The 19,439-nt window shown below is 43.4% G+C and overlaps 1 protein-coding gene across 2 annotated transcripts in view; it reads right to left on the bottom strand.

The window, feature by feature from the left end:
* The window catches only part of Baz1a (bromodomain adjacent to zinc finger domain 1A), an 82,378-nt gene that overhangs the window by 50,571 nt on the left and 12,368 nt on the right, over positions 1–19,439 (bottom strand). For both annotated transcript variants that reach the window (XM_036205539.1, XM_036205538.1), the window contains exon 3: positions 4,679–4,822. In XM_036205539.1, coding sequence (XP_036061432.1) covers positions 4,679–4,822 — 144 coding nt within the window. The remainder of the gene's footprint in view (positions 1–4,678; positions 4,823–19,439) is intronic.

Here is a 19,439-nt window from a genome sequence, read left to right on the forward strand (position 1 = left end):
GAAAACTGTTTAACAAGTAATTACATACACTGGTCTCACCACTTCTAAAACACAATTCAAATGTTTATCTAGTGCTATAACTAACAGCCAGGAAGTCAACTTATACATATATACATATATATGTGTGTGTGTGTGTGTGTGTGTGTGTGTGTGTGTGTGTGTAAAGGCTTAACTCATCTTAAGAAGAGTTAGAAATTGTAAACTTACGGGTGTTAATTCTTGTGTATGGCTAGTGTTAGATGGAGACATCTTATTCTAAAGCTTTAAGTAAGACTATTAAAGTCTGTGAGCTAGGCATGGTGGCATACTTGTAATTACAGCACTTGGGATGTAGAGGCAGGAGGATCTAGAATTCAAGGCCATCCTTGACTACATATAGGATTTGAGGCCACCCTGGATTTCATGAAATTCTGTTTAAAAAGAAAAATGCTGTATCAGATATCTAAAGGTCAAAGGCTGAGCAAGAATATGACTTGTCCTATATAAAGTTCCAATTTTAGCAAAAAATATTAGCCATTTTGTAGGTTAAGAACCATGGAGTAAGCCATGCATGGAGGCACACTCTTAATTCCAGCACTTGGGAGGCAGACACAGGATGATCTCTGTGAGTTCCTGGCCAGCCTGGGCTACAGAGTGAGATCCTGTCTTAAAAATCAGGAAGGAGCCGGGTGGTGGTGGCGCACACCTGTAATCCCAGCACTTGGGAGGCAGAGGCAGGTGGATCTCTGAGTTCGAGGCCAGCCTGGTCTATAGAACGAGATCCAGGACAGGCTCCAAAGCTACAGAGAAACTATGTCTCGAAAAACCAAACCAAACCAAAAAAAAAAAAAAAAACCCAAAACCAAAAAACCCAGGAAGGACTAGCAAGGATCTCTGAGAAAGGCAGTTTAAGAAGCATGTGTGCAGGGCTGGGAAGATAGGTCAGGAGTTAAGAACACTTGCTGCATTTCCTGGGGACCCGGGTTCAAGTGGCAGCTCACACCTGTCAGTTCCATAGGTTCATATGCCGCTTAAACATACAGACGGAACACCCATATATATGAAATAAGTAATGTAAAAAAAAGAGGGAGGTGTATGTATAAAGAGAGGAAGAGATTCTTAAAAAATACTAAGTGATCTACTCTTCAAAATCTTGACCACTGTTAACAAAACAAACAAACAAACAAACAACAACCCTGATCTACAAGAAAACACTATTTGGAGGGTCGGTCAGCCCTGTCAATGCCCAGACTGAGAAACAAGCTTACTATGTTGTGAAGGAGTGCAATTTTATAAAGATTTATATATTTATTTTATGAATATGGGTGCTTTGTCTGCATGTACATCTGCACACCAGAAGAGGATATCAAATCTCATTGTAGATAGTTGTGAGCTGCCATGACCGTGCTGGGAATTGAACCCAGAACCTCTGGAAGAGCAGCCAGTGCTCTTAAGTGCTGAGCCATCTCTCCAGCCCTAGAATGCAAATTTAAAATGATGTGGTATTGGGTTTTGCAAAAGGCAATCAATATGCTCCCCCAAAACATTTAACACTCTACTTTGAAACCCCAATGATCAGAATCTCTTTTAAAAATCCTAAGACTTAACTATAAAAAGAAAACAATTCAGTTTAAAAATAGAGGGGCTGGGGGTATAGCTCATGGACACAGGTCCAATCCTTAGAATCAGGAAAGATGGAAAAAAGGGCCAAGGCCTTTATATTTATAAATGGACATTTCTCCGGGTTGGGGCTTTAGCTCAGTGGTAGAGCGCTTGCCTAGCAAGCACAAGGCCCTGGGTTCGGTCCTCAGCTCTGGAAAAAAAAAATTTTTTTAAAAAATGGACATTTCTCCAAAGAAAGATAATGCACAAGTTACCAGTAAACACATGAGAGGACACTCACATCCTCATCATTAGAAATTCAAATCAAAATCATGAGCACGATTTTCAGAAGAGAAAATATTAAGGGCTGACAAAGATGTGTCAACATCAGACCTGCCAACTGCTAAGCGAGAACATAGATACAGCAGTGAGAAACAGCCAGAACTACATAGGAGACAATGTTTCTCAATATGCAAAGACATTGTATCACAAGAAAAATTTGTAAAAGACATGTTAGCTGAAATTCACAGACTTTAAAATTCAACAGTAAGAAAATGGACAACTCAATTAAAATATGGGCTCTCTCTCTAAAAGACAACATAGACAGTAGCTGTGAAAAGATGTTCTACACCAACTGTGGCTAGGAGAGAAAACAGAAGCAGCAGCATCGAGGCACCACCACGCAGCTTAGTGAGGGGGTCTGACAAGCAAGGGGTAGCAGAGGCCTCTTCACTGCTGGTGCAAATGAAAAGGTGTAATCGCACTGCAGTATGGTTGAACTAAAGAGAGGAGGTGGGGAGCCTGCCCAGTGGGTACGGTGCTTACAAGCGCCAACCTGCATTTGATCCCTGACCTCCATGTAACAAAGCTGGATACAATGTCCTGCACTTGTAATCACAGTGCAGCAAAGAGGCGAGACGGGGCAAATCTGCAGGGCTCTGCCCGAGCAGCCCAATGAGCTCTAGGTCCTAATGAGAGAACCTGTCTTCAAAAATAAGGCAGATGGCATGTGAGGAGAAGGAATGAGACCTAAGGCTGTCCTCTGGCCTTCAAATATGAGAACATACATTTGCATACACATGCATGTATACCATACGTACCTACAGAATACAATTCTAAAAAATTAGTAACAAAAACCTAAACACATTCTTAGATGAGCTAGCATTCATACATCTTGATATTTACCCAAATGTGCAAAAAGCTTACATCTACACAAAAGCCTGCCATATATGTTCACATTATTTTTTATTTGAAATTGCCAATACACAGAAGCAACAAAAATGCCCTTCAGTAGTTAAGTGACAAGTAGCATATAAAGACTCGAACATTTTAGTCTGAGGAGATGACTCCAGTAAAGGCACTTGACGCCCAATGACCTAGTAACTTGAGTTCCGCACCCAGAACCAAGTGGTGGAAGGAAAAAACCTGGCTCCCATATATCCTATGACCGTCACAGGCAAGCTGTAGTACACATGCATCCAACACACACAAACAAAATAAATGTAGTAATTTAAAAGTAATGCAGTATTAGCCCATGCAAAAAGGAAACAAGCGATCAAGCTCTTATCAAAGAGATTTAGTGAGAACGTAAATGCATATGCTCCAGTGAAAGAACAGTCTGGAAAGGCCACATTCTGGAAAGTAAAATATGGAATAGAGAGTAAGAGATTGCCTGCAGTTGTAGGAACAGAACAGTGAAGAGATGGAACACAGAAGAATGCAGCCTAATTGAAACCGCTGCTGAAGATCCATAGTGGTAGGTCGAGTATTGGCAGTCTCTAGAGATCCAGCTCCAAGACCACACCCAGGGTATGCACAAACAAACAAACAAACAAATCCATGGTGTCAGCAAGGACTAAACTTTTCTGTCTGAGGGGTATTAGGAAAGGAGCACATGTGTTCTGATGGTAACTGTTTTCTACGTCATCTTGAGAAATCTCTGAAAATCTTCCCTCTTTGTCTTTACTCAGCTGTACATATTCCCGACAGAAAGCTTACATTTGAGGGTCACACAGCACTCACGAATGCCCCCACACTTTCTCCAGGGTCAGTGACCTTAAAAGTGTCCCAGGACCTAAATATAAAGTGAGTTGACTGAACCTTGAGTCTTGTATCATAAAACTGAGCTTAGGAGTTCATGCAGAGAGAGAGAATTTGTGCAGGGAGTTCTGTCTTTACTGGTCAGCCAGAGTTTAGAAAGGGCAATTGGCACCAAATTTGCTTCATGCCTGATCTTGGTTCAATGACCAGACACCTGGAAATCTGTCCCTGTGCGATTCATTTTGAGGGGCGATTAGTCTACTCTGAATTTGCTCTGAGGTCTTAAGTCAGCTAATTGTGTAAAAAGCTGTCTTTGTAGTTCAGAATATTGCTATTTTCCTATGTCTGCCTGAGCTATGAAATATATCCTTGTATTATTTCTATTCATCAAAATTATACATATAGCTTAAGAAAAAAATCATCTTTTAGACAGTCTACAGAACAAATGCCCATAGATTGAGGTGTATGTAATCATGAGATTACATGTACACATTACATGAAAATACATGGAAAGGAGGAGACTCCACAGCTGTTTTTGCACATATGAAATTACAGACAGAAGCAACCAGTTTTCAGAGTTTGTGGTCCTGTAGGCCTTGCTTGACAAGGTTCCTCCAGCAGAGTTATTTATCTAGTGGGTTGGTATCTGAATTGTTAATTGCCATCTGCTGGAATGTGCCATGAACTGTGGCAATAACGTACTTGCCTACCCCTGCGAGGCTCTAGGTTTGATCCCAGCACAACAAGAAACAAACTGTTTTGTTTGTTTTTGGTTTTTCAAGACGGGGGCCTCACCATCTTGGATGACTACTCACCGTGTAGCCCAGGCTGGCCTCTGCCTTCCAGTGCTGGGATTAAAGGCCTGAGCTGTCACACCCAGCAAAGAGGACTGTGCTTAATTAAGCAGGTAAGTAGAGTTAACTAGGTTTATTTTGAAAATTCTAACATCTATGGTGAAACGGGTTATTTATGTACGGTATACCACAGGATGACTATGTAAGAAGAAAACCTTGCAAAAGACCATCACCAAGCTGACTCTAAGTTACAAACTACTCACCCATGCTGAAAAGAGCTGCCTTGTGTTTCTGAATCATCACTGTCACTGATGACAATAGTCTCTCCATCAACGCTGCCCATGTGTCCATTAGCAAAACCATTTTGATGTAACGGAGGGAGGACTTCCAGGATTCTACATTGCAGCCTGAAACAAAACGATCACAAGATGCAAGTCATTTGACATTTTATAACTCAATATTTCAGAACTCTGTTATTCTCAATAACTCACTATTTAATTTCATGTCAGATGGGTAATGTGCCTATGTTGTAATAAGGTCTAAAAGAAGCACATCTCTTTTTTCATAGGTTTTAGTTTTGTTTGGTTTTGTTTTTTGAGACAGGGTTTCTCTGTGTAGTTTTGGTGCCTGTCCTGGATCTCACTCTGTGACCAGGCTGGCCTCGAACTCAAGAGATCTGTCTGACTCTGCCTCCCGAGTGTAGGGGAAAAGGCATGCGCCACTGTTTTTTTTGTTTTTGTTTTTTTATTTTAATTTATTTTATGTACACATCTGTCTGTGTGAGGGTGTCGGATCCCCTGGAACTGGAGTGACAGACAGTTTGTGGGCTGTCATGTGGGTGCTGGGAATTGAATCTGGGTCCTCTGGAAGAACAGCCAGTGCTCTTAACTGCTGAGCTATCTCTCCAGCCCCCAAGAGACACATCTTACTAGCAAATTTCATTCATAAACTACAAATAGGGCCTGTTTTTTTAAGACTATGGCTGACTAAATAATTTAATTAACAAGAAAACTTGCCATTAATTAATTTTCAATTGATTAGATTCCTGGGCTAGTGATGTGGCTAGCTGGTACGGTGCTTGTCAGCATACACGAACCCATGAACTCAACCCCCAGAACCACAACTGAAAACAAAAAAAAAAGCACAATTTCTGGGTGTGTTTGAGGGTGTTTCCAGAGGAGCTGGAGGCGTGAATCGGTGGGATTGGTGGAGAGATTTACCCTCCAAGCTGCAGGCGAAGCCCGGTTAGTTTCTCCATATTCAACAAAAAGGCAGGAAAGGTAAATTCACTTTCTTCCTGGGATACTCTACTCTCCCTTGCACGAGAACTCAAGATTTTCTGGGCTCTGTACCTACAGCACCTGTCCCCTCTTCTGAGACAGGCCTTCAGCTTCAGATGAGAGCTGTACCATCAGCCTTTTCAGAAGCCTTCGGATATGGACCTAGCCACCCCACAACGCCCATCTCTGGTAAGCCATTTGCCAGCCAATCGTGAGAACTTTGCTTGCGGAACCTAGAGAGCCAGTTCTGTTAAATCTTTTCCTCCCTCTCCACACCTCCTCCCCCAAATATATATTCTATTTGTTCTATCTGGAGATCTGTGATTAATACAGTTGCCTATCTTTTTAAACCTAGTGAGTCTAAATTCTGTAACCACTATTCAACAAACAAACAAAACCTATTTGCTGTAAGTGCTGTAGGATCTCTTTTGTGTGTTGTGAATGTGTTGCTCTGATTGGTTGATAAATAAATCTGTTTGGCCAATGGTGAGGCAGAATAAGGTTAGGCGGGACATTCGAGCTGGAGAGAGAGGAGAAGGAGAGTGGGGAGGAGCCTAGTGGTTAGAGCACTCACTGGTCTTCCCAAGGACGGGGTTCAGTTTCCAGCACTCAGGTAACCCTCTGTAACATGGTGCAGACAGAAATGCAGACAAGACACCCACAAACATAAAATACATAAATGAAAACAACAACAGGTAACCAGAGCTGCAGAACATAGTATTTCAAGAAGCAGGAGCAAGCAGTGGTGGGACTGCATCTCCTGTCCTACGACTCAGGCAATCCAGGCGGGTCTTTAAGAATGCGCCAACACAGGAACTCCTAGCAACAGACAGATGTCAGTTCTCTAAGGAAATGTCGGCTCCATGTGAGATACTGTATGTACTACTCATTTGAGTAAGAGTGTGCATGATGTGCATGCTAGCACACTACCCTTTGACATCTCCACTCCCAGGAACGTCATTTCCCCACCTTTAGCCTCCTGGATATGACTACTTGCCAGATTCTCTCAGAACACTAGCCAGAGTCAGGTGAGCCAGGGCAAGCCCCCTTTTTCTGAGGTGACAGGTCTTCTGAAAAAGTTTTCATCTAGAACACAGAAATCACTCCCTCACCCATCATAGAGTGACACAAAATTCTCGTACTGTTGACAGCCATGTCCCTGCCAAAGGGAGGAAGTCGGTGTGCGGTGGGAGAAGGTAGCATCTGTAGCAGGGAAGGAGTGACCACAGGGTTGGAGGCAGTCAGTCCTTCTATTTCTGTTGCCCTTCAGACTTAACTGTTCCTTGCCCATCTTAAGCGAGGCTGTTTAATTTTTCCTTCAGTTCAATAAACTGGGAATTCCCCATTTTGCCCATGCTTTTGTTAACTGAGAGAGAAACATCTCTTAAGCTTTGTACTTTATAGGTATGGGTGTTTTTGCCTCCATACATATCTGTGCACCATATGCATGTAGTACCTGAGGAGGCCAGAAGAGGGTGTCAAATCTCCCTGAACTACAGCTACAGACGACTGTGAGCCACCCAGTGGGTGCTGGCAACTGAAAGTCTTCTGGAGCCACCATCACAGCCCTGGCCTAGGCTTTTTAAAATGAGGGTTTTGTTTTTGTTCTTTGTTTTTTCACTTACAGCCAAAAACATTAGATACCATGGGGAAAAGCCCACCAGGCCAGGTGGCATGTCTGTAACCAGCTCAGAAAGTCCTGAACAGTCTAGAAAACACAGGAAGACCCTTTCCAAAACTAAATACAGAGCAATGAGATGGCTCAGTGGGTAAAGGCACCTGCAGCGATGACCTGGAGCCACAGGGAAGGGAAGACCCGACCCCTTCCCATTTCCCTCCGACCTCAAGTGCTGCCACACCCCCTCCCCACCACGGGCTCGAGCCCCACACCCAACATGTAATTTTAAAACAAATACATGGGTCTGGCAAGATGGCAGAGGGATACAGGTGCTCGCCATGCACTCTTGGTGACAAGTCTGATCTCTGGAACCTAACCTGTGTAAAGGTAGTCAGAGGAAGACTCCACTTCAATGTCCTCTGACCTCTATGGGTGGGGGTCTCTCTCCCCTCTCTCTCTCTCTCTCTCTCTCTCTCTCTCTCTCTCTCTCTCTCCACACACACACACACACTGATAATAAATAAATAAATAGATAGATAAATAAATAAAAGCATTGGGAGAAATGACTCATCAGTTAAATTGAACACAGTAGACCCAAGTTCATTTCCCAGCATTGATATGAGACGGCTCACAGGTGTCTGCCTGTAACTCAAGCTCCAGTGGAATCCAATACCTCTGGCCTCTGCAGACACCCACATCCATGTACAGAAACCCACATGCACACGCATAACAAAGTAATAAAAATAAATAAATAAATAAATCTTTTTTTTTTTTAAAGGGCTGGAGAGATGGCTCAACAATTAAGAGCATACTGCTCTTGCAGACAGAGGTCCTGAGTTCAATTCTCACCTCTGCCAGTAACTCCAGCTCCAAGGGGAGCCAACACCTCTGGCCTCCTCAGGCATCTGAACATAACCCCACAGATATACACACGCATACTTCTTTTAAAAAAAAAATTCAAAATCTTAATCACTGAGTCATGACAATGATTAAGGGCAGCTTCTGCTCCCACAGAGATCTGGGGTTCGGTTCCCAGCGTACACACTGTAGCCTAGAGTACCAGTTCCCCGGGGACCTAATGTGTGTATTACCCAGGCATGCATGCTGGCAACCACATACAAACATAAAAATAATTAATAAATCTTTTTTAAAAATTGAATAGAGAATACTTCCTAACTCATTCTATAAATCTGAGATATAGTAACTACATGAAGAATTCTTACAATTGAAAAAAAACTAATATATTTTAAAAAAAAAATACTATGTCTGAGTAGAAACTGGGGTCCAAAGAAGATATAAATGGCGAAGAGCATAAAAAGATGCATGTATCATCTGTAAAACACAGAATCAAAAATCGCAGGAAGTAATAGACATATCCAGTAAGGTGGTACTTACCTTAAAAGCAAAATTTATCATAAAAGTTAACAAGTATTGGTAAGGCTGTAGAGAAATAAGAACCGATCCAGCTGCTATGAAAGATAGCATTTCCATTTCCCCACCAAGACAAGCACAAGATTATCATTAAACCCATCAACCACACCTTAAAAAATTTTAACAAAAAAATTAAAAACAAGCCAGGCAGTGGTGGCGAATGCCTTTAATAATCCCATTCAGTACTTGAGAGGCAGAGGCATTTCAGTACTCAGTGAGTTCGAGGCCAGCCTGGTCTACAAAGCTAGTTCCAGGACAGTCAGAGCTGTTACACAGAGAAACCCTGTCTCAAAAAACCAACAAATAAAAATAAAAACAAGTATTTAGATACTTGAACACTAATATTTCCAATAGACAAAACATGGAATCAAGGCCAGCCTGGTCTCCAAAGCGAGTTTCAGGAAAGGCACAAAGCTACACAGGGAAACCCTGTCTCAAAAAACCAAAAAAAAAAAACATGGAATCAACCAACAACATGTCCACTCAGAGATGAATGGATAAACAAAACGTGGTTATAGAAACACAACAGAACATTACAACATAAAAAGAATGATGGCATTCTATTAACTTCTACAATATGAATGCATCCTGAAAATATTCGGTGTGATAAGCCACAGAAGGACAAGACTTGAACCTGCTTATATGAAGTTTATAAAGACAGTCGAATAAAGGTTACCAGGGGCTGGGGGAGGGTAGATTAAGAAGTCACATTGCCTAATGAGTACAGAGTTTCTGTTTGGAATGATGAAAATGTTCTGGAAATGGTGAATGCCACTGAATTTCACAATCAAAAATGATTAAAAGGGAAAATTTGTTTTACACAAACAACAAAAAAGAAACTTGTATTACTGTCCTAACACAAAAATCTGGGGAGAAGTTCCATCAACACACCTATGTTACCAAATCAAAATTCCAGCGAAGTAGCTGCAGGCTGAGTCCTATCTAAACTTTCTAGGTAGTGCTGAGACTCTGGAATTTGGAGACAGCAAAGTAACCAAAGAGGTTTGCTTTTTCTTTCTGTTCTTTCTCTTCTTGGCAGGGTCTGGCTATTGCACTCACTTTGGAAGACTTAGAGCTCATATCCAGGAATCACATTACCCAGTTCTAAGGCAATGCAGAAAGCTTTCTGGGGACCCCGTGACAGTGCCAGTCTTCACTGGCAGAGCCCAGGCATTACTGACACTGATGGTCATGGTCATGAGAGGAAAAGCCAAGTCCATTTAGCACCAAGGTCCATTTGGTGCAGGGTCTAAAAGCAATCTTACAGTCACCAGAGGGAAGAGTCTGGCCACAACAGGACCTGTGGAGCTGCAATGAGGGACTGATCTTCTTAAAACCAACAGGAAGAATAATCATTCCCTTACAGAGGGAATGGGGAAGGAGACCTGTACAGAGGGGGCACGTCTGGAATGCAACGCACATTAATACACCAACCGCATTAGCTACTGTCAATGCTGCCATTAGCCACAGGTCACATGCAAACCACTGCTCCCACTCTTTCCCAAGCTAACCATGGCTAAGCCTCACTCAGCTCAACGTCCATTACTCAAAATGCCAAGTCAGTATCTAATAGAGTCCAGAGAACGCTAGCTTCTGTCCTTCAAATCCGCTTGCTACCATTTCTTGGTTCCAGAGAGTCCAAAGACTATTGAGGTACAAAAAAAGCTAGAGGGGCAGGAGATGGCAGTGCACGCCTTTAATCCCAGCTCTTGGGAGGCAGAGGCAAGTGGATCTCTGAGAGTTCGAGGTCAGCCTGGTCAATAGAGCAAGTTCCAGGACAGCCAGGGCTACACAGTGAAACCTCATCTTGAACAAACAAACAAAAAAGATAGAGAATCATAAAATAATTATCATTGGCAGACTTCAAGTCATATGTGTTTCCGAAAATGGAAAACTAGCTTAACAATCATGACCTAGAAAGTGGCAATCCCCAGCACCTCAGGAGATATACGGCTTGCTCACTCTAGGGACAAGAGACACTGATGTAACTGTTCATGAATAGTGTGGGGGTGCTTGCCCTGACAGAAATGTTCTGGAGCCAAACTATATCAATGCCAATATCCTGGTTGTGTTGTTGGTATAATTTTGCAAGATATCAGTGGGAAAAACTTTATTGTTTTACAACTGTATGTGAAGCAGTAATTACCTCAAAACAGTAACTTTAGAGATGCTAATGATAAACATAAGAAATATTAACTCTGATTTAGAAGTATTTACTCCATATGAGAAAGGAATAAAAATAATGGATATTGCGTGTTACTTTCAGGATAACCCCAAAGTCAAGGCCAGCCTGCATTACACAGTGAGTGAGTTGAGGCTAGCCTCAGAACTATAACAAGAATCTATTTAAAAAAAAAAAAAAAAACAAACTCCTACACATTGTCCTTTGATTTCCATGTGGCAGGCCCTCCTCTCAAGTACATAAATGTAAAAAATAAAAACTATCCTGAGTAATCTTTTTAATTAAAAATATTTTACCAGGCACTGTTACATGCCTCTAATCTCAGCTGAAGGATCCTGAAGGAGTAAGACCGTGAGTTCAAGTCTAACCCAGCAAACAAACCAACAAAATCGTATCATCTTAGATACAAGGAATAAAAAGTTTTAGGTTGTTTAGGACATTTCTTGGCTCTTGCGGCCCGCAAGAATATATCATAGAGATTCAGCTATGTAGTAAAGCTGAACTTTGACCGGCCAAGGGTCTGTCAAGAGGCAAAGCCATTTATTATGAATATTTGGTGTTATCCAGCCTTTAATATTCCAGCTGTCTTCCTCTATGAATCCTTGTGTGCCTAGACCTGCTGAACCTAAGTTACTAACTGCCCCACTGAGCTTAGGAGACAAGCTGGAGGGAGATGCCTAGCTTTGCTTCCTGTGCTAATGAAGCTCAGACCATCCCCTGCCTTGAGGAGACCTAGTGGTTCTCCAGAGCATTTTGACTGAGAACAAAAGAGGTTTTTATCATATCAAGGTGAGAGATAAAACAACATTCCTGAGGAGGCAGGGAATCATGTGCCCAGGGAAAGAAAAGGCAGGTACTCTCTGTAGAAGACACAGAACAGCAAGAGAGAGAAGAGAGGATGACAAAGGTTCTGTATAGGGTAAGCAGACCTTGAGTAGAGTTTTCTGAGTGCCAGGAGTAAAGAGTAACAGAGGTGGAGAAAGAAGATAAAGAGGACGAAGATGAGGCTGAAAGCGTAGTTTAGTCGTTAGCAGGACTATGAGCTGGGGAACTGGACAGAACTGCAGTTATGGAGACAGGATTTCATCCCAGAGAAATAAAGTAGGTGGATATAGAGCTTATTATATCTAGAGTTATTCCTGCCTTGAATGCCTGGTGGAACTATAGCTGAACTGATAAACTCAGGCAACTAGCCACATTAGACCCAAAGTCACCAGCTAAAGAAAAGAAAAACATCCTTTCTTGATCTCCTTTTGTTCAGGAATCCCAGCCTACAGAATGGTGGCGCCCACAGTGGACTGGATCTTCCTATATCAACTAACAATCAAGACAATCCACAACAGACATGCCTGCAAACCATTATTATGATCTAGGTAATCCTGCAAGTAAGACTCCCTTCTCAAATGAGGCACGCTTTTAATCCCAGCACTCAGAGGCAGAGCAGAGGAATCAATCTTTTGAGTTGGGGGCCAGCCAGGTCTACTTAGGGAGTTCCAGGACATAAAGACCTACATAGTAGAACTAAAACACACACCCACACACATACACACCTTACAAAAACCACACAGACCTTAAAAGACCAGTAGTAGATGTTAACTAAATGAAAGCCTTAAAAAAAAAAAAAAAGCCGGGTGGTGGTGGTGGCAGCGGCAACGGCACATGCCTTTAATCCCAGCACTTGGGAGGCAGAGGCAGGTGGATCTCTGAGTTCGAGGCCAGCCTGGATTAACTACAGAGTGAGTTCCAGGAAAGGCACAAAGCTACACAGAGGCCCTGTCTGGGGGGGAGGGGAAGGTGCTGCAGAGATTAAGGGGTAAGAGTACTGTTGCTCCTGCAGAGGACCTGGGTTCAGTCACCAGCACCCACATGGTGAATAACATTTTTACCTTTGAATTTCCAGCCAAACACCAAGAATAGTAACACATCTGTAATCCCAGGCAGGACAATAAAAAGTTCAAGATCATCCTTAGCTATGTAACAAATGTGAAGCCACCCTGGGTTACTTGAGACAAACACTCCTTTCTAGTTAACCCTTTTCCAAGTGTCTTATCTTACTTGGACCCAGTCACAGGCATTAAACATGTAAGTGTTTAAATCAAAATAACTCTATTTGCCCATTTGTTCTCAATGTGCATACATTATTAATGGCAACTCGCAAACTGCATTCATTAAAGATAGAAATGTAAACAGAAGCTCAGGCTGGCGAAGTACTTGCTGAACAAACTCGAGAATCTGAGCTTGATCTCCAGAATCAGTATTAGAGAGACAGAGCTGGTTCTCTGCCCTCCCAGTTCCGGAGCCAGCCTTGTCCCTGAGACACAAAGATGAAAGTCAAGGTGAACTAACTGGCGGCACTGTATGCCTGCTCTTCAATTCTGGCCAAGTGGCTGCTGCTGCCATCAATAACCCCCTTCCCTGACCTGACTACATGCTCTACATTGCATGTTCCAGCATGATTTCACCCACATCAATTCCACGGCACAGTCAAGCCGAGAAAGGGAAACTATCAATAGGAAGGTATCTCCATCTTCCAGAAAGAAGACTCTACCAACATCAGATGGGGCGATGCTGGAGTCTACTGGTGTCTTTACCACCATGGGAGATCAGGCCCAAAGTGTCATCACCTCTTCACCTTCTGCTGCCCCTCCATGTGCGTGACACGCCAACTATAGAAAGTATGACAACTCACTCAAAGCTGTCCGCAATGCCTCCTGCACTACCAGCTGCTCAGTGACCCCTGACCAATTATCCATGACAATTCTGTAGAGGGACTCATGTATGACCACAGGCCATGGCATCAACACTGAAAAACTGTGCCATGATGGTCACAGGCAGCCCAGAACATGGGCAATGCATCCACAGGAACTGCCAAGGCTGTGGGGCAAGGTCATCTCAGAACTGAATGAGACGCTCACTGCTGTGGCCGTGTGTTCCTACCCCCAATATGTCTGTCAGGGATCTGACCTGCAGCTTTAAGAAGGCTGCCAGGCACAACGGCATCAAGACGGTCGTGAAGCTGGCATCAGAGGGCCCACTAAAGGGCATCCTGGGCTATTCTGAGAACCAGACGGACTCCTGTGACATTAACTGTAACACCCATGCTTCCATCTTTGATGCTGGTGCTGGCATTGCCCCCAATGACCACTTTATTACACTCACTCCTGGTATGACAACAAATCTGGCCATAGCAACAGCGTGGTAGACCTCATGGTCCACATGGCCTAAAAGGTAAGAAGCCCTGGACCAGCCACCCTAACAAGGACATGAGAGGAGGAGAGACGCCCTTGACTGCTGAGAAGTCCCCCAACACTGACTATCTCCCCTCACAGCCTCCATACCTGGCCGACACAAGAAGGGAAGGGGCTCAAGGAGCCCTGGTCCCCCAAATACATCAATAAAGTTCATTGTACCCAGAAGAGGAAAAACTCTTAGGCCCAGCTTTGTGAGGCAGAGACAGGAACCCACAGGGTCCACTGTCAGCCAGCCTGGCCTTCATACATAGTTGAAAAGTTGAGAGTACTAGTGTGTTGGTCATCTTTTCCTTTTTTTTTTTTCTTTTTCTTCTTTGAGACAAAGCCACATTATGTACAGCCCAAGCACAAGGGCCTCTCTCACAATGTAGACCATGCTGGTCTTATTTTGCAGTGACCCTCCCACCTCTGCCTTTCAAGGTCTGAGATTACAGGCAAGCACCACCATTTTCAGCCTGTGGGTCACCATTTGATACTAAAATTGATATACTCACCAGGTTAAAAGGTTTCTACATGGCCGGGCGGTGGTGGCACATGTCTTTAATCCCAGTACTCTGGAGGCAGAGCCAGGCGGATCTCTGTGAGTTCCGAGGCCAGCCTGGTCTACAGAGTGAGTTCCAGGAAAGGCGCAAGGCTACACAGGGAAACCCTGTCTCAAATCCACCCCCCCAAAAAAATTCTTTACAAACTTAAACCCAAACAGTATAGGGACCATATTTAAGAGATCCCTAGATATCAATTAAACTCTTTGGTGCAAATCCAAATCTGCTGTATTACTTACTAACCTAGGTTGGGAAAAGTCTGCCAGTCAGCTAAAGGTCTGACATTACTGAAAAAAAAATGCACTAAGCTCGTATGGCAGTATGCAGTGGAAGAAGTATTTGAGTTTGTGACTCCAGGTCAGCCTGGGCTCTGGTGAGACTCTAGCTACAAACAAACAGGAAAGGAAAGGGGAGTGAGTGGAGGGCAGGAGAAGAGAGCTCTTCTTTTTTCTTTGTTTAAAGATTTATTGCTGAGCAGTGGTGGTGCACACCTTTAATGCCAGCACTTGGGAGGCAGAGCCAGGCGGATCTCTGAAATCAAGCCGAGCCTGGGTTACAGAGCCAGATCCAGGACAAGCACCAAAACTACACGGAGAAACCCCGTCTTGAAAACCAAACAAACAAAAAAACAAATACGTGGATGTTTACATTTTCACGCATAGGACCTTGTACATGCTAAGCAAGCTCTGCCATCGAGCTATATCCTTAACATCTATTCCTTAATTAAATTATTACTCTTTATACTATTTTATATTTTATGCTATATTAATTTTTGTGTGTCTGGGTGTTTTTCCCATATGTATGTTAATGCTCAGGGTGTTGGACCCCCTGGAACTGGAGTTACAGATGGTTGTGAGCTGATATGTGGGTGCTGGGGACTGAACTGGAGGTGGGGTTCTAATGCAACAGCCAATGCTCTTAACAACTGAACTCTCTCCATCCCCTCTGTCCACTATTCTAAAAGGTCACTCAATGTTTACGGATCATTTAATAATGAACAAAAACCTGAAACAAGCACATTTGTAGCAGTATTAACCAAAATAGAGAGAGAGGGATCAGAGGATCTAATAATGGTTAAATGCTGAGCTACCAAGCTTGGCAAGCGGTCCGAAGACCAAAGCTGTCAGTGTTCAGCAGAGTGTGGCGAGGCAGACCTGGCCTCAACTGCCACTGAAACTACTCCTTCCTTTCTAAGCTCATTACAGTGAACTGGCAAGACTCTAATTTCCCTCTCCCTCCCTCCCTCTCTCTTTCCTGGATTCCCACAGAGCATCTTAATCTCCCTCATATCAAGAGCAACAGAAGCAACATGTCCATGGTTTAAACAGGGCAGCAGGAGCTGGGGCTGATGTGACGGCACAGATGACCAGGCTCTGATGGTATGTATACACCACTTCCTAAGGCGTCTACATCCTACCATCCACTACAGGGAGAAAGTTCAAACATCACCATTTTTCTTTTCCCACATCATCATCATCATCATTTATAAATTAAAAAGAGCTTAAAGTCTTGGGACAGAGAAATGCTGGAGCTCAGATGCAAAGAGAAAAGGCTCCAATCAGAGGGACTGTGAGAGAAAGCATGGAAAAAAGTATTCGGGAAATTTTCAGGTTGAAAGAGTACCAAGGCCCCAGGCAGGGACTATGTCTGGCACTTTGAGAAACAACATACATGTTGCTTGGTGAATGGGGGACTGTTCACTGCTAAACATGTGGCACAAGAAAGAGCTCGCTATTTCTGATGACTTATACAGAAGCAGGACATGCATATGAAGTAGACTAGTTATCTGGCACCTCAGAGAGCGCTGTGCTTGGTTTTTAGAAAAGGAAAAGCAGAGAGCAAGGAGACGATGGTTCAGCGGCTAGTGGCACCTGCTGCCAAGCCTGAGGACCTGAGCTGAATCCTTGAGACATGTGTTATAGTCAAAGGAGAGAACCAACACCAAAGACTGCCTTTTGCCCTGGTCCATACGTGAGTACACACACAATACATAAGTAATAACCCTACCTCTGGCTTTTGAAGATTCCCTTCCCCGCTGAACCCCCTCACCTAATCCTCTTTTAAGGAAGGCTTCCATCACTTCTTCTCCAACTAGTATCTGTGTATGAGGTGCTTTTCTCTCAGTGTAACCAATACCTGCTAAGAAGCAAACTGAGGATGTGGTGAAGTGCAGCGGACAGCAAGAGTCTGTACCTCAGCAGAACAAACTTTAGGTATCATCTCAAGAATGGCCAAACCCAGCACTGGGAAGTAGAGACAAGACCAGGCCTATATAACAAGTTCAAGGCCAGCCTGAGATAAACAAGACACCTCCTCAGATAAATTTTAAAAAAGGAGGCTGGAGGGGTTGGGGACTTAGCTTAGTGGTAGAGCGCTTGCCTAGCAAGCACAAGGCCCTGGGTTTGATCCTCAGCTGCACAAAAGAGGCCGGAGAGATTACTAAGTGGTTGGTTGAGAGCTCTTAAGAGGACCCAGGTCTGGTTGTTAGCAACCACAGGGAACCAGAGCCTCTTTTGATCTCTGTGACCACTAGGATACAAACAGCGCAAGTACATGTGTGCCGGTAAGGCACTCATGTACGTAATATAAATAAAATGTAAAAGGCTAGTGAGCTGGCTCAGTGAGTGAAGAGCTGGTCTGCCAAGCCTGACAACCAGTTTGACACCCAGGACCCACACAGTGGAGAAAAGGACCGATCGACCCTTCTCACCAACACATGTGTGCCATGGCATACACCCACACACAAAACTTACTCAGTCAATAAATGGGATTAAAAAATGTAATGTTTTAAAAAGCTGGGCATGCTGGTCCATGGGAGGCAGTAGCACACAGATCTGTGGGTTCAAGGTCAGCCTGGGCTACATACTGAATTCCAAAGCCAGCCAACACCACATAGTCAACTTTGACTTTAAAAAAAGCTAAGAAAGACTTTGACTGATTTTAAAAGAAAAAAAAAATTAAAAAGTCCACCTTTAATCCCAGCACTTGGAAGGCAGGCAATCTCTCAATTTGAGACCAGACTGTTCTATACAGTGAGTTCTATGACAGCCAGAGGTACACAGTGAGACCCATTTCCAGGAAGAAAGGGCCAGTAAGTGTGGGAAACTGAGGCAGGAGGACTGTACTGAGTTCAAGGCCAGACTAGGCTGTAGTATGGCCAATCTATAAGGAAGCTCAAGATTTGTTGCTGTTCAGGAAGACTATTTCATTTTGTGAAGATTTCTTTTTATTTATGTCTCTGTGTGAGTGTATGCCACCACTGTGCAAGTGCCCAGGGGAGCTAGACACCCTGGAGCTGCCGCTACAGCAAGCTGTGAGCTTCCAGATACGGAAGCTGGGAACTGAGTTTAGGTTCTCTGGGAGAACAGTATAAGCTCTTAACACTAAGCCATCTCTCCAACGCCCCAGAAAAACAATTTCTTGTATTTCACAAAGACTGTTCAACAAGAACAGGCATGCTTCCTAATGAGTTTCAATGAAATGTTTATTCCCAAATTTCCCCCTTCTACAAAGGATCCCAACTGTTGCAAACAAATATGTGTGTATACATATATACATATACGTGTGTGTGTGTATATATATATATATATGTATGTATGTATGTATACATGTATATCTCATAAAATAACAAAAGATATAGAAAAATTATTACATATTTGTATGTAAGGTATATTTTTTAAAGTTCATGTTTTACAATAATTTATAAACTGCAGGGCATATTTTCCGTACTACAAATGAGTAGCCATGAGGAAAAAAAGACAAACAGTCCCCAAATATGGTTCCATTATTCTTATGGTGATATAGATCAAAACACAATCTACTTTCTTGGGGTATCACCTTAAGTATGAACCATTAAATAGACTCCAAAATCATATATTTTTAAAAAAATTTTTGAGGCAGTTTTGGTCTGTAGTTCAAGCTGACCTGGAACTCACCACGTAGCCCAGGCTGGCCTCAAGTTCACAGCAATTCTCACCTTAATTTTCCAAGCACTATGGTGACAGGCTTGAGCTCTTATCTACCTCATGTATGTGTGCATCTGCACCTGTGAGTGTGGAGGAGAGGACAGCTTCAGCTGCTGTGCTTCTGATGGTATCTACTTTCCACTTGGTTTCTGTGAGACAGGGTCTCTCACAGGCCTGGTATGTGTCCAGTAGGCTACACTAGTTGGCAACAAACCAAGAAATCTGCTTGGTCCCTACTCCTTTCTTGCTGGAATTTTAGAGCCATGCCACCGTGGGTTCTCAGGTCCTCATGCTTCTAAGGCAAGCACTGTACCAAGGAAGCTATCACTCTGGTGGGTTTTGGTGGTGGTGGTGGTGGAGGAGGAGGAGGAGGGAAAATCGAGACATAGGGAAAATCGAGACATAGTTTTTCTGGGTGTAACAGCCATGTGTGACAGCCCTGAATGTCCTGGAACTCTTTGCAGACCAGGCTGGCCTCAAACTCGGAGATCCACCTGCCTCTGCCTCTATTCTATTGAGATATTGCGATAGGGTCTCACCTATCTTAAGCTGGCCTTCAACAACTCTTTTTTTCTTCTTCAAATTATGTATACAGTGTTCTGTCTGCATGTATGCCTGCACTTCAGGCCAGAGGAAGGCACCAGATCTCATTATAGATGGTTGTGAGCCATCATGTGGTTGCTGGGAATTGAACCCAGGACCTCTGGAAGTGAAACCAGTGCTCTGAACCTCTGAACCATCTTTCCAGTCCCAAT

Source organism: Onychomys torridus, chromosome 14 (genome assembly GCF_903995425.1).
Source record: "Onychomys torridus chromosome 14, mOncTor1.1, whole genome shotgun sequence".
NCBI lineage: Eukaryota > Metazoa > Chordata > Mammalia > Rodentia > Cricetidae > Onychomys > Onychomys torridus.